This window comes from Myxocyprinus asiaticus, chromosome 18 (genome assembly GCF_019703515.2).
Source record: "Myxocyprinus asiaticus isolate MX2 ecotype Aquarium Trade chromosome 18, UBuf_Myxa_2, whole genome shotgun sequence".
Lineage (NCBI taxonomy): Eukaryota > Metazoa > Chordata > Actinopteri > Cypriniformes > Catostomidae > Myxocyprinus > Myxocyprinus asiaticus.
Window position 1 is genome coordinate 38,177,811 of NC_059361.1, and position 14,281 is coordinate 38,192,091.

Below are 14,281 nucleotides of genomic sequence, written 5' to 3' on the forward strand. Positions count from 1 at the left end.
TTTACTCACCCTCATGCCATCCCAGATGTTTATGACTTTCTTTCTTCAACAGAACACAAACAAAGATTTTTAGAAGAATATTTCAGCTCTGCAGGTCCATACAATGCAAGTGGATGGTGATCAGCACCTGAAAGCTCCAAAAAGCACAGACAATCGTAGTTAAAGGTACCCATATGACTGCAGTGGACAAATTAATGTCTTCTAAAGCGATACGATCGCTTTGGGTGAGAAACAGATCAATATTTAAGTCCTTTTTGCTATAAAAGTTTACTTCCGGTCGCTCTCCAATGCGCGTCCACGAGGGGACTCGGTTCACGCCACCTCTTACATGACGTAAGCGCACTGGCATATTCAAATGAAAGCAAAACCAAAGAACTATGTGAACAGCATTTTCTTCTTAATAAATCAAGCTGCACTTCCGGTTGTATTGCATCAGTTCTTGCGTGAACATGCCAAGGCGCTAACGTCACGCGATAGGCAGCATGAACTGAGTCCTGTTGTGGACGCGCATCGGAGAACAACTTGAAGTAAAGAATTATATTGAAAAGGACTTCAATATTGAATATAGCAATCGTTTCGCTTTAGAAGACTTTAAAGGAATATTCCAGTTAAGTCCAATCAACAGCATTTGTGGTGTGATGCTGATTACCACAAAAAATAACTTTTCTTTAAAAAAAAAAAGCACAAATCTGGGTTACAGCAAGGCACTTACAATGGAAGTCAATGGGGCTAATCCGCTAACGTTAAAATACTCAATGTTTCAAAAGTACAAGTAAGCCAGAAGAAATAAACAACATGCATGTTAACATGATTTAAGTGTGACAAAGTCACTTACTAACCTTTTCTGTGTAAAGTTATAGCCAATTTTACAACTTAGTTGCCATGACGATGTAATATCACCAAACCCTAAAACGACTGTAAAAATGACGATTTAAACATCTTTACTGCTCAAATAATACATGCGTTTTAACAAAATAATTAATGTGCATTTATAAAATTAAAAGCTTCACATTTCTGCCTTCATACCTTCCAAAAATTGCATTCACTTCCATTGTAAGTGCCTCACTGTAACCCTGATTTTTGCTATTTTTTTAAAGAAAAGGAGGGACGAGTCAAAATGAATTTGTGTGGAAATCAACATTATGCCACAGATGTTGTCGACTGAACTTAACTTGTATTGAACCCGGAATATTCCTTTAACGTCTTCTAAAACAAAACAATTGCTATATTCAATATTGAAGTCCTTTTCAATATAATTCTTTACAGTATAATTATATAACAGAGTTATATGGATAACTTTTACCATGATTGTCTGTGCTTTTTGGAGCTTTAAAGTGCTGATCACAATCCACTTGCACTGTATGGACCTACAGAGCTAAAATATTCTTCTAAAAATCGTTGTGTTTTGCAGAAGAAAGAAAGTCAAACACAAATGAGATGGCATGAGGGTGAGTAAATAATGAGATAATTTTCATTTTTTGGGTGAACTAACCCATTAATATAATTTCAGTAATGACAACTCCCTAAAAGATTCAGCATGTTATTGTGATTATGACATATATTAATTGGATATTGGTCTTACCAGACTAGATCTGCTATGCTGCTGCTGCTGCAGAGTAAAGTACAGAGACTTGCTACTGCTAAAACATACACAGACATACTGATCTAAGCATGTGGACATGCTGCTGCTGCTGCACAGTTAGAACAATGCAAAACATACTCCATCATGCATGTATGACATGCTGCTGCACAATTAGACATAAATACAATCCCCATGTAACAGATCTAGACAAGTGGAGCTGGGGAGATGGAGGGTTTCAGAGAAAACTCAGTGAAACTGGCTTACTTGCAAACTGACCAAATTTAAATATTAGGCAAAGAGAGAGTATGCATGTTGATTGATTACCCAGTTACACGTCAAAGGACCTATCAGCTTACGCCATGTGAACCAATTAGCTTGACATATCACATGTGAGCGAGCTGATTGGCGAACAGACAACAAGTTTAAAGATCAGCTTTCGCCATACATTAATTAGAAGTGGGTGTCTACATACTTTTGCCCATGTAGTTTATGACTGGCTGGTCGGGGGGCTCAAACGAACAGCAATGTTTTTAGTGTTTACACTTTATGCTGGTTTATAGTTGCACATCAATCTGGCTTCGGGGAACAAATTTGAACATCAGGAAAATGACACACTTCACCTTAAATTAGACAGCCATGCTGCCAAAAGTGTATGTTAAAACAGATTTGCATGAAAGTATATTCTGTTCTTCCCTGTATAGTGCCGTCTTATTTTGGTTGTCTCCGTCAAGGGATGTGCTAATTTCAGAAGCGAATGAAAATCAGTCAGATTACAGCATGACAGACAGTTTTACTGCCAAAAAGAGAAGAGAGTACAGGTGTTTGTCATTTAATAAAATTGCCTAGGATTTAATTCTGCCAGCTCACATTTTAATTAAAATTCTATCTCCTTAATAGATTGCATTCCATTCTATTAAATGCCTAGCAGGTGTTGCAGACATCCTCTGATATGTCCTCTTCAGAAAAACATCAAGTAAGCGTCAAACCTCTTTAAAAGAGAACAGAGGAAATTGTCAACATCTGGACAGCTGAAATCAGCTCATGTGACCAGCAGACTGTACACAAGCTTCTACAACAAAAGTCATTTGAGTGTTTTAGTGAAGGGAAATGTCAACTCTCAAAATTGGATCCCACATCAGCAATAAGAAAAAAGGTCTCCAAGATAACAAAGACATATGAGGGAAAGTGCTTTCAGAAGTCTGTATAGCTTGAGTGAAATCTTGTAAAAGGGTGCGCAGAGCCAATGAAATTCTTGTTAGATTTAACAAAGTGCCCTAACCAGTTTTTATTTTCTGTAGAAGTATTTTGACTGCCCTTACTGAAAGAGAAAAGAGTGTACGATGCGTCAAAGAATTTGAGAACATAGTGTTTGAAATTTAAAATACAGCTCTGTGGAGTGGGATTTCAGGCCTTTGAGATTTAACAGTGGTTGGTGCTATGCAAGAGGCAAAATGTACCTCATCGAGGCTGGAGATTTGGAGATTTCCCCATTCATTAGATAGGAGCTGTACTTGCATGACTGAAAAATATCTGCCCGGCGGCATTACAAATATGGCTGCCGAGTGAGCTGAATTGGATAGGACACAATGTAAGAGTATCTAGGAGTAGCCTTGGCCAACTCAACCGCTTTAGTACCTTTGCCCTACTTTTGAAGGATATTTTCAAAAGTAAAGTGATGTTCAAGTAATGACTAGTAGATTTCCAAAATTAATTCTATTGGACATCACTGCAGAGTAATCGATATTTGACTTGTTTTTCACAACATGTCATCACCCTTTCAGTTTATTTACTCTAGCGCCTGAACCAAGCCCCTTGAAAAACCATTGATATGGTTGACAAAACAATGGCAAGCTTTTACTTTATGGATTAGCACATATTTAATTGATGTGTTCTGGCTCACCATCAAAGCACTTGACATTCTCTAGTTATTTGTTTCATTGCAACTGAAAATCTTCAATATTCAGTTGGGACTCTCTGACATTTTGATGCAATTCTTTGCCATTTAGTGTTGCTTCTTACTTGAAATCAGTATTACAAAGGATTTCATTTAACTGGAAAAATATGGAGATTTAAATTATTTATGAATTATGGGGTGAAAAAAAGAGCTTTGTGACTCTGCCAAGGGTTGGTCAGGTTGTAAAATCAGCATACGCTGTAAATCTATCACATAAAATGCATAGAGTTCTTGGGGAACTGCTAGTTTTTTAAGAAAAATACAACATATCTGGAAAAAAAAATATTGTGACAAGTGTCATAAATTGATAAGGATATAAATGTCATGAACAAATAAAATAAAAATAAAAAAGCTCCAGAATTTCAAAAATGCCCCTGCAATGAATAATTGTTTTATGTAACATTTGACATTTCATTACCTGTATGTTGTGACATGCAGATTAATTTTTGCAATATTCTTTTTATAAACATACATTCATTAAACACAGGCATAACAATTTTCTGTGAAAATTGTTCATGGAATGATTCTTATATAAATTGTCATACTGAATTGAATGAAACAATTTAAGAATGGTTTTATGAATGATTTACACAGAAATGTGTTCTGCTTGTGTGAAATCTATTGAATGCAAAGAAGGCAATCTAAAAACGTTTGAATCGAGCACTCTAACAAAACCTGAAACAGTGATATTGGTGAACATAATTGTTTAGACAGCCATATGTGTTTGATATAGATTTATTTTTACATCTCTGAGTGGGAAAATGCCTCTGAAAATTTTTAGGATGCCAATACTGTCCCTTTTTTAACATAAAAACTCATACAGAACAAAGAAAGTCATACAGGTTTAGAATGAAAATATTTAAACTTGACATTACCTTTAACATAACTTTGAATATCTTGTGTAGCCTTCTTGTGATTGAATTCCAAGCTTTAGGTGAATATAACTTATTTTTAACGAGTACCAGCAGATTGACCAAACTGATGCAAAACTTGCAAGAGATGTCATGGGCAAAACATTTAAGCTGACCTGCATGAAGCTGTGCTGGAAGTGATTTTTGCAGAGTCAAATAAGTAAAAAATATGCAATTGGCCAAAAAACATTTTCAGGGCGGATAATTCCCAGGCAAAAGTCTACATAAATTACCTGCCACATGGTCTTTTGCCCTTTACTCATCTCACCAAGCTCAGTTGGCAGCATATTATTTAGATAATTTTCCAATTACATATACCTCTTTACAGAGAACTGTTTATTTTCCTGCAGTAAACTGAGCTATTTTGAGCGATATTATCAGAATGAGTGTAAACAGTGTCTAGGCTATGTTTATTTGCACCCTTATAATTTGATTAAGGCAGTACTGCGATTTAGTTGAAGCTTATGTAAACAGAATACTGTCATTATGTTAATGTCATTATGTTCATAATTAGGGTAATTATAATTGCAGTAAAATATGTAGAGTACTGCGAAAGAAGATGCACTTCTGGGAGCTCAGTAAACTGAGTTTATGCGTACAGCTTTACGCAACCTGGTCTCATAGAATCACGTTACAATAACTACATTTTTGCTATGTTTTGTTTAGTTGTATCTGGGCCTTCCACAGTTTTACGTATCGCTGGAGTTTCCTGGTGAAATTAACACTTGAGGCACTACAACAACGAGTTTAATTCCCTCTCACACAAATCACGATCTAAACTACAGATTCTCATTTCATAAACACTTACTTTCTTCTGTTCCTCATGCCATCATATTATATCAAAGCATATTTTCTGCATGCAGCTTTTATGATATTACAACCAGTTTTCTCTCCCAAGGCATCAAATACTGCTGCTTGTGCTAGAGCCTCATTCGTCAAGATGTGTATGCCAAAAGCACCCTCTAGCGTCAGTTTCCTACACATCTGGCAAACGCATTGTTTTCAATGAGAAGCCTGTGGCGTCAATAGACTGTCGCGAAGAGTATCGGAATTTTAATATTATGAAATTATATGTTGCGGTACAATTTTGTACCCCCCCATGCACCCCCAAACAGGAGTGAAGCAAACGGTCAAAATGTTTCACGGTAATCCTAACCCTAATGCAATGCGCTTGAGTGGATGATATGCGTTGACAGAAGAAACACCCGCAAGTACATGTGCAAGAACACACACAATAACCCCCCGCCCCCATCGACAACCTGCCCCTCCGTTGTGTGTCATTGCCCCCCCACAGTACCCATCCTAGATCTGGGCCTGCTTCCAGTTGTTTTGTGTAAAGAATGGACCCAAATGTACGTTTTTATTCAACAATCACGGTCCCCTGGCCTCCGCCCACTCTCAACTCATTCTAACTATGGCAAGCAGAATTAGCATATAAAGCCACATGCTTGACTAATCTTAATTCAGTTTTGACTAGCCAAAATTGGAATTCCAGATATCTATTATACGATTTTGACTTGTCATAATAAACACTGAAAATATATACAATGCTATCACGGTACGTGGTGCTGAGAGAAGGACCCAAATGCAGGAAGGCAGAATAGGGCATTTATTTAACAAACAAATAAAATAAAAAATAAAAACTCAAACGAGGGAGAGGAATAAACAACTGAAAACAAAACTGAAACTAGACAGACCGAAACTGGAGACAGGAAAAAGGGAATGGACCAGAACAAGCTAACAGATTTGCAACACAACTAGGAGCTGGTAATTGGAGGTAGGTGCCGCTGGTGACGATCTGGGTGGAGAAATAATCAGTCGTCTGGCAACAGAGCTGATGTTCTCCATGTAGCACCTGCAAACCACAAGAGGGAGAGTGACGCAAACACCAACACACAACAAGACAGACCGACAGGAGGGACTGTCCAGCCCAGACTGTGACAAGATAGAACGACGAAGGGTGGGAGGGTAGGGGCAATAGGAAGATGGCCAGGGCACCAAGGCAGACTGGGCAGACTCTTAGGGAGCAAGGATAGGTCAGGCGGACGGCCAGGGAACCAGGACAGACTGGGTGGAAACCTAAGGACTCAGGATAGATTTGGCAGACGGCCAGGGAAGCAGGACAGACTATGTGAGGGAATGGGAAATGACAAGGGATCAGACTCAGGGATGAGGAAGGGACCAGAAAGGAGTTTTGTGGAGAAACAATCAGTCGTCCTGGCAAAAGAGCTGACGTTCTCCACGTGGCACCTGCAAAACACAAGAGGGAGAGAGAGAGAAACACAGACACAAACACCAACACACGACAAAACAGACAGACTGGAGGGACTGTTCAGCCTAGACTGTGACTCAACACTATTTTGACTTGTCATATATTGGCTTACATTGGAAAATATTGTCTGATATCTACAAATTACTTTTTACTTTCAACTAAGTATATCTACAATTGATTTTATACTAGTTAGAATTCTAATTCAAGATATCTCTTATTGTATTCTTTCTAGAAACCATGTAAAAGAAGGCTGTGAAAAATATGTCTTTATTGTTTATCCTTTTGATTTTTCATTCAAAATATTCACAAATATCTAACTTTTAATTTAAGTAAATTAATTGAAGGGGGGGATCCCATAATTAAATATATATTTGTCTCCAAAACATGTTTGTCACAATTATTGGCACCCCTAGAAATTCTTATGAGTAAAATATATCTGAAGTATATTTCCATTCATATTTTAAATTTTTTTAGTACACCTGGGTGACAAGGAACATGAAATTGTTCAGCCATGACTTCCTTTTTCACATGGGTATAAATATGAGGTAACACACTGGCCAAATTCCCTTAGTTAATCCATAACAATGGGTAAGACCAAATAATAGTTATGATGTGCGGCAAAATGTTGTTGAGCTTCTCAAAATGGGAAGTGGCTATAAGAAAATAGCTAAAGCATTGAAAATGCCCATTTCCAATATCAGGGCAATAATGAAGAAATTCCAATCAACTGGAGATTTTACGAATCAGCCTGGGAGAGGACGTGTGTCTATATTGTCTCCACGCACAGTGAGGATGATGGTTTGAGTGGCCAAAAATTGTCCAAGGATCACAGCTGGAGAATTGCAGAAATTAGTCTTGGGGTCACAAAGTCTCTAAAACTACAATCAGGCATCACCTACATCACCACAAGTTGTTTTGGAGGGTTTCAAGAAAAAAGCCTCTGCTCTCATCCAACAACAAACTCAAGCATCTTCAGTTTGCCAGACACTACTGGAACTTCAAATGGGACTGGGTTCTATGGTCAGATGAAACAAAAATAGAGCTTTTTGGCAGCAAACACCAAAGATGGGTTTGGAGCACACAGAGGTAGCCATATGGAAAAGTACCCCATGCCCACAGTTAAATATAGTGGTGGATTTTTTACGTTGTGGGGCTGTTTTTATGCCAGAGGTCCTGGACATCTTGTTCGGACACATGGCATCATGACTGCCTCTGCCAGAAAGCTTAAAATGTGCCATGGTTGGATCCAAAACATCAGGACAATGATCCAAAACAAACATCAAAATCAACACAAAAAATGGTTCAGAGACCACAAAATCAAGGTTCTGCCATGGCCATCCCAGTCCCCTGACCTGAACCCCATAGAAAACCTGCGAGGTGAACTGAAGAGGAGAGTCCACCAGTGTGGATCTCAGAATTTGAAGGATCTGGAGAGATTCTGTATGGAGGAATGTTCTCAGATCCCTTGCCATGTGTTCTCCAACCTCATTAGGCATTATAGGAGAAGTCTCAGAGCTGTTAACTTGGCAAAGGGAGGTTGCACAAAGTAATGAATAAAAGGGTGCCAATAATTCTACCACACATACACTGGTGGCCAAAAGTTTGGAACAATGTACAGATTTAGCTGTTTCGGAAGTGGCATTCAACTGATCACAAAGAATAGTCAGGACATTACTGATGTAAAAAACAGCACCATTACTGTTTGAAAAAAAAGAAGTCATTTTTGATCAGACAGGCCCCATTTCCAGCAGCCACCACTCCAACACCTTATCCTTGAGTAATCATGCTAATTTGGTACTAGAAAATCACTTGCCATTATATCAAACACAGCTGAAAGCTATTTGGTACGTTAAATGAAGCTTAACATTGTCTTTGTGTTTGTTTTTGAGTTGCCACAGTATGCAATAGACTGGCATGTGTTAAGGTCAATATTAGGTCAAAAATGGCAAAAAAGAAACAGCTTTCTCTAGAAACTTGTCAATCAATCATTGTTTTGAGGAATGAAGGCTATACGATGATTGAATTTGCCAAAAAACTGAAGATTTCATACAAAGGTGTACACTACAGTCTTCAAAGACAAAGGACAACTGGCTCTAACAAGGACAGAAAGAGATGTGGAAGGCCCAGATACAACTAAACAAGAGGATAAGTACATCAGAGTCTCTAGTTTGAGAAATAGATGCCTCACATGTCCTCAGCTGACAGCTTCATTGAATTCTACCCGCTCAACACCAGTTTCATGTACAACAGTAAAGAGAAGACTCAGGGGTGCAGGCCTTATGGGAAAAATTGCAATGAAAAAGTCACTTTTGAAACAGAAAAACAAAAAGAAAAGGTTAGAGTGGGCAAAGAAACACAGACATTGGACAACAGATAATTGGAAAAGAGTTTTATGGATCTTAACCCCATTAAGCTTTTGTGGGATCAGCTAGACTGTAAGGTGCGTGAGAAGTGCCCGACAAGACCGCCACATCTATGGCAAGTGCTACAGGAGGTGTGGGGTGAAATGTCACCTGAGTATCTGGACAATCTGACAGCTAGAATGCCAAGGATCTGCAAAGCTGTCATTGCAGCATGTGGAGGATTTTTTGATGAGAACTCTTTGAAGTAGTTTAAGTAGTTCAAATTGTAATAGTAATTTTTCATGTTTATTAATGTCCTGACTATACATTGTGATCAGTTGAATGCCACTTTGTGAATAAAGTACCAATTTCTTTCCATAAGAGCAAAATCTGTACATTATTCTATACATAATAATGTACAGATTTTGCTGTTTCGGAAGGAAATTGGTACTTTAATTCACCAAAGTGGTAAAGACATATTTTTCACAGCCACCTTTGCTCATATTTACCAAAGGTGCATATATTTTTGGCAATAACTATATATTGAGAATTGGTTAGGTTTAGGCATAGATGTCGGATCGGGTGCTCTAAATATCTATATAAAAGTGTAATGTAAATCACATTATTTTGACTAAATGTAACCATCTGTTACATGTGTTATAGTGTTCATAATTAGTTAGGTTTAGGAATGGGGTAGGGTTAGGGGATCTAAAATATATGTAAGATTGCATAATGTAACTGCACTAATATATTTATTAGTATAATAAACATATTGCTATTAAATACGCGCTAATATCCACAGACTGAAAGTGATGCCACCTTTATGAGATTGCCCTGGGTTTACGCTAGAAACATCTCAGTGTACGTAGACTGACGTGGTTGGCTCTTCACAAGCGCCGGTATTTGACTTCGAAAAATATATTTGTCACACCCATTTTTGGGTAGATTACTTCTAAAATGTAATCTGTTACTTATTACAAATAACAAAACTAAAATTGTAATCAGTAACATAATATTGTAGATTACAATTTTAGGTAAGCTAATCTGATTACTTTTGAATTACTTGTTGTTTTACTGAAAGTACTGAATAGTTTTTTTTTTTATTAAAATCGAATTTTAAATGTATTTAATATATGTGGCGAGCAGAGCCGAATGACAACGTTGTGGAGCGAGGCCGGGATGGACACCTGGGGAAAATATCTCGCCCAGCTGTTGATGATTGCTGTGTTGGCGTGTGAGATAATTCGCCCCAGGTTCCATCCCAGCCTTGTTCCACACCGTCATTGCTCGGCCCTGCCCCGCTCGCCACAGTCAACTACTCGCATGTAAATGTAATCAGTGTTATATTTAAACAATCCAGGGCTCATATTAATGTGTTTCTTTTTACCCGCAGCCCGTCTCAGAAGAATTCCAAAATGGGGAAAGTTTCGGCTACATCGTGGCATTTCGGGCCAATGGCACACGTGGATGGAAAGAGAAAATGGTGACATCAGCGGACTCCACCACCTATAAGTACAGGGACGAGACCTTTCCCCCTCTTACCCCATTTGAGGTGCGGGTGGGAGTGTATAACAATAAAGGAGATGGCCCCTTCAGCGGTGTGGTCACTGTATTCTCTGCAGAGGGAGGTGAGGGGCGGGTGTGCACAGGTCTCTGTCTGTCTGATAGAGTTTATTGCTATCTTATGTAACTTCAATAACAGCTTGACAGTACACAAAGGCCCCAATTTACTAAGATCTCAGATAACTGGTGCTAATTTGCTTGTGCAATCTATAAAATTGCATGTGCGTGTCGTGGGCATTTTGCGGGTGATTTACTAAGAAAAATCTTGCAAATAACTACATGTGCAAATATGTTGAACACACCTTCCGAAAGGAGGCTTTTGCATGTGCGTTACTTGCACCAAATGCAATTACAGTACAGCTCTCACAAAAATACTGTACCATTTTATTTTTATTCAATATGGCATTTATGTTTTTTTTATAGGATTGTATGATATCATCATAAAATCCCTGCTATTTAATAAGTGTAATAGTAGTAATAGATGAGAATGAACATGACACTCTTCACTTGAAATGTTCATAATTCACAAATAAAATAAAATTGTATGTACACGTTGAGCCATCGCACCACTGATGTATACTTAAATGAAATCTGAATTTCAAACCGCTATTATCTTGACCATGACAAAGTTAGCTGCACAGTACAGAAACTGCGCTCCCTGTTGGTTTCACGGGATCAAGACGGAAACTGTTCGGCATACAGGTGCGTATCGGCCTGCCTACTGGAAAGAACCGCCACTTGAAATATTTTGCAATATTTCAGCAGTTAAAAACAATGTTTAAAACATTAATTTATGACATCATTTGGGCATAAATTGTTAGTAGGCATATGATGTTATCAATTATGATATCAAGTTTTAAAATAATCAAATTAAAACGGTTTATTCATGAGTATTAATTTAAATTCACATTAATGTGTGTCAATAAAGGGTGTTCTACGTATTATCTGTTTTCAAAGTGTCCTTTTTGTCACAATGACAGCATGATACACAGTTTAAATCAGATTAATACCTGCCTTTCATTTGTATTAATTTGCTCTAGTAGTTTCCGATTCTGAAATTACTTTCAGGCTTGATAAATCACTTTGCGGGTGCAATTTGATTCATTTGCATCTAGACCGCCCTTTATTTTGTGCATTTGGAGGCAAGCCTCTAAACTTCATATTAATTTTGGGGAAATGCAAAAATTGCCAAGACATGCTATTTTGCGCATCTGAAAGACATAATCTTTAAAAGAATACGTTAGTAGATCAGCTCTGACCTAATTTTAGCGTGCTGTCAAGTTTGCACGTTTTTATACACGCAAACCTTTAGTAAATCGGGGCCAAAGAGTTTCTCAAACTTTGAAGTACCTCACACAACATATAATACAGGGCTTTTGATCTGTATTTTGAGTTATTATGGCAGTAAAGTTAAATAAATAAATAAATAAATAAATAAAATAATGACGTTTTTTTGTGGTAAGATATCTAAATATAAAAATTTTCAATGCAGAACCCAGGGAGCCCCCTTCTGAAGTGCAGGCCTTTGCCATCTCCTCTTCCGAAATCAAGGTGATGTGGAAGCTGCCTAATCCTGGTCCTGGAAGACCACAAGGCTATGAGGTAAGTGTGGGAAAAGAGAGAGAAACAGACAGAGATGAATGAATATATGGCACTGTTCTAAAATCTACAGTAGTGAGCTAATTATCGTGTCTTTTAAGATGCTGTGGAGTCCAAAAAATCTGAGACCATATTGAACATTTTGAAAAATGTAATTTAACTTTTCACTCATGTTGTTATATCGGTGTGTAAAGTTAAAATAAATTAAACACTTAAAAACACATCTTGAGACGCACACCTGCATTCTGTTTCAGTCCGTTGCTCTAGGTGTTTTTGAAAACAACGATGTCCTGTGTGAACAGCCCCTTAGAAGGTAGCTTTCTTTGCAGGCAATAGACAGCAATGCAGCTCACTAGGATTTGAAACCGAGCCTACAGTATGTGTGTTTGTGAGTGCACATTCATGGTCATGAATCCCATCAATGTCTTCTCAATAGTCAACAGTTATGCTTTCTGAATGGAGGAAATTATTCTAGGCAGTACAGTTGTGTCCTCTAGAGAGAAAGATTATCTTATTTCATCGCCGGGAGATATTACATGCTCTGCTATTATACTCTCCATGCAAAATGTATGACAGTTATTTAAACCAAATGATACAATATTAGATCAAATTCGCGGACTCGTGCTTTGTCAGTTATTGAGGCACCTCCATCTCATTTTCTGTACTGCTCTGAATGAATGAAAGGTGACGATTGAAGTGTTTTTCCTTTTTGGGAATAGGTGAACTACTGGAAAGATGTAGAGCAGGAGGAGATGGGGATGAAACAGAGGACGAAGGGGAATGAGACGGCCATGATGCTGTCTGGATTGGATGGAAACACACTGTATCATGTCTCTGTAAAGGGCTTCAATAGCGTTGGGCAAGGACCGCCCAGCTCAGCCATCAAAATCAGCACTAAGAAAAACGGTGTGTAATGCCACAACTCTTGTGGATGACCAGTAGGCCTGCAACAATTAATAAATAAAATGATTATTATTATTATTATTATAAAAAAAAAGTATTCATTGTGGACAATGTGATTATTGGTTAGTTTTGTCTGTTTGTTTTTCCATATTATTCTTTAAATGTGTTATTACTCTCTCTCTCTCTCTCTCTCTCTGTCTCTCTCTCTCTCCCTCTTTTCAGCCCCAAGTCTACCCCCAGGCAACTTGATGTGGATTCAGGAAGGGAACAATGTTTCTTTATCCTGGGATACAGTAAAAGCGAGGGACAATGAGTCAGAAGTCATTGGGTACAAGGTCGGTGTCACTCACATTGTGCCAAATAATTCTAAGCACAACACAACTGCATGTGTGTGTGTGTGTGTGTGTGTGTGTGTGTGTGTGTGTTTGTGGCTATGTTCAGAATGGAATACTGGCTTATAACTTACTGAATACTGTGCAGTATTCACTGAATGATTCCTACTTTTTTTTATTTATTTATTTTATAATGTGTGAAACAGTTGGCTTTATGTTAAACAGTAGTATGCTAGATTGTTGTCACATGACCTCACTAAGTTTGTCACATGACCTCATCACATTGCATAGTTATTTTGCATTTTTTATCTTGTTTTGTGTAATAATTACACATGAACTAGATTTTGTCGATTTATATGTTAATTCAGTGTGATTAATTATGTAAAACTGAACGCAATTAATCATGTCCCCAGACCATAATAAGGAATATTCCTACCATCAGCGCAATTTAAGCTTGAAGTACCATCTGTTTTCTCCAGGGGGCAATAAGTGAAACTCCAGCTGTATAAGCAACACACAGCTGTACAGAGAACACACTTACGTCAGCACAGCAGACAGCACAAGATGAGAACACTTGCATTTAAACACAGCTTGATGGAGTGCAAATCCAAACGCAGGAATTTCAACACGTTTTTCTACGTATTAAACTATGTTTAACTTGACACAGTGACCTAAAAATTGTATGTTTATGACCAAAGTGAGATGCTCCAAAATCAGCAGGTGTGCACTGACGTGTCCTTAGACAAGACATTGTAATAAATCTACAATATCTTGGACTGACTGACAAATTCAATTGCAAAATGGATTGCTGTGAACTGTAGTT

At 37.9% G+C, this 14,281-nt stretch overlaps 1 protein-coding gene across 3 annotated transcripts in view; it reads left to right on the top strand.

Moving 5' to 3' along the window:
• The window catches only part of LOC127455675 (contactin-5-like), a 389,595-nt gene that overhangs the window by 365,465 nt on the left and 9,849 nt on the right, over positions 1-14,281 (top strand). For all 3 annotated transcript variants that reach the window (XM_051723705.1, XM_051723706.1, XM_051723707.1), the window contains exons 19-22: positions 10,455-10,689; positions 12,117-12,226; positions 12,943-13,129; positions 13,349-13,461. In XM_051723705.1, coding sequence (XP_051579665.1) covers positions 10,455-10,689; positions 12,117-12,226; positions 12,943-13,129; positions 13,349-13,461 — 645 coding nt within the window. The remainder of the gene's footprint in view (positions 1-10,454; positions 10,690-12,116; positions 12,227-12,942; positions 13,130-13,348; positions 13,462-14,281) is intronic.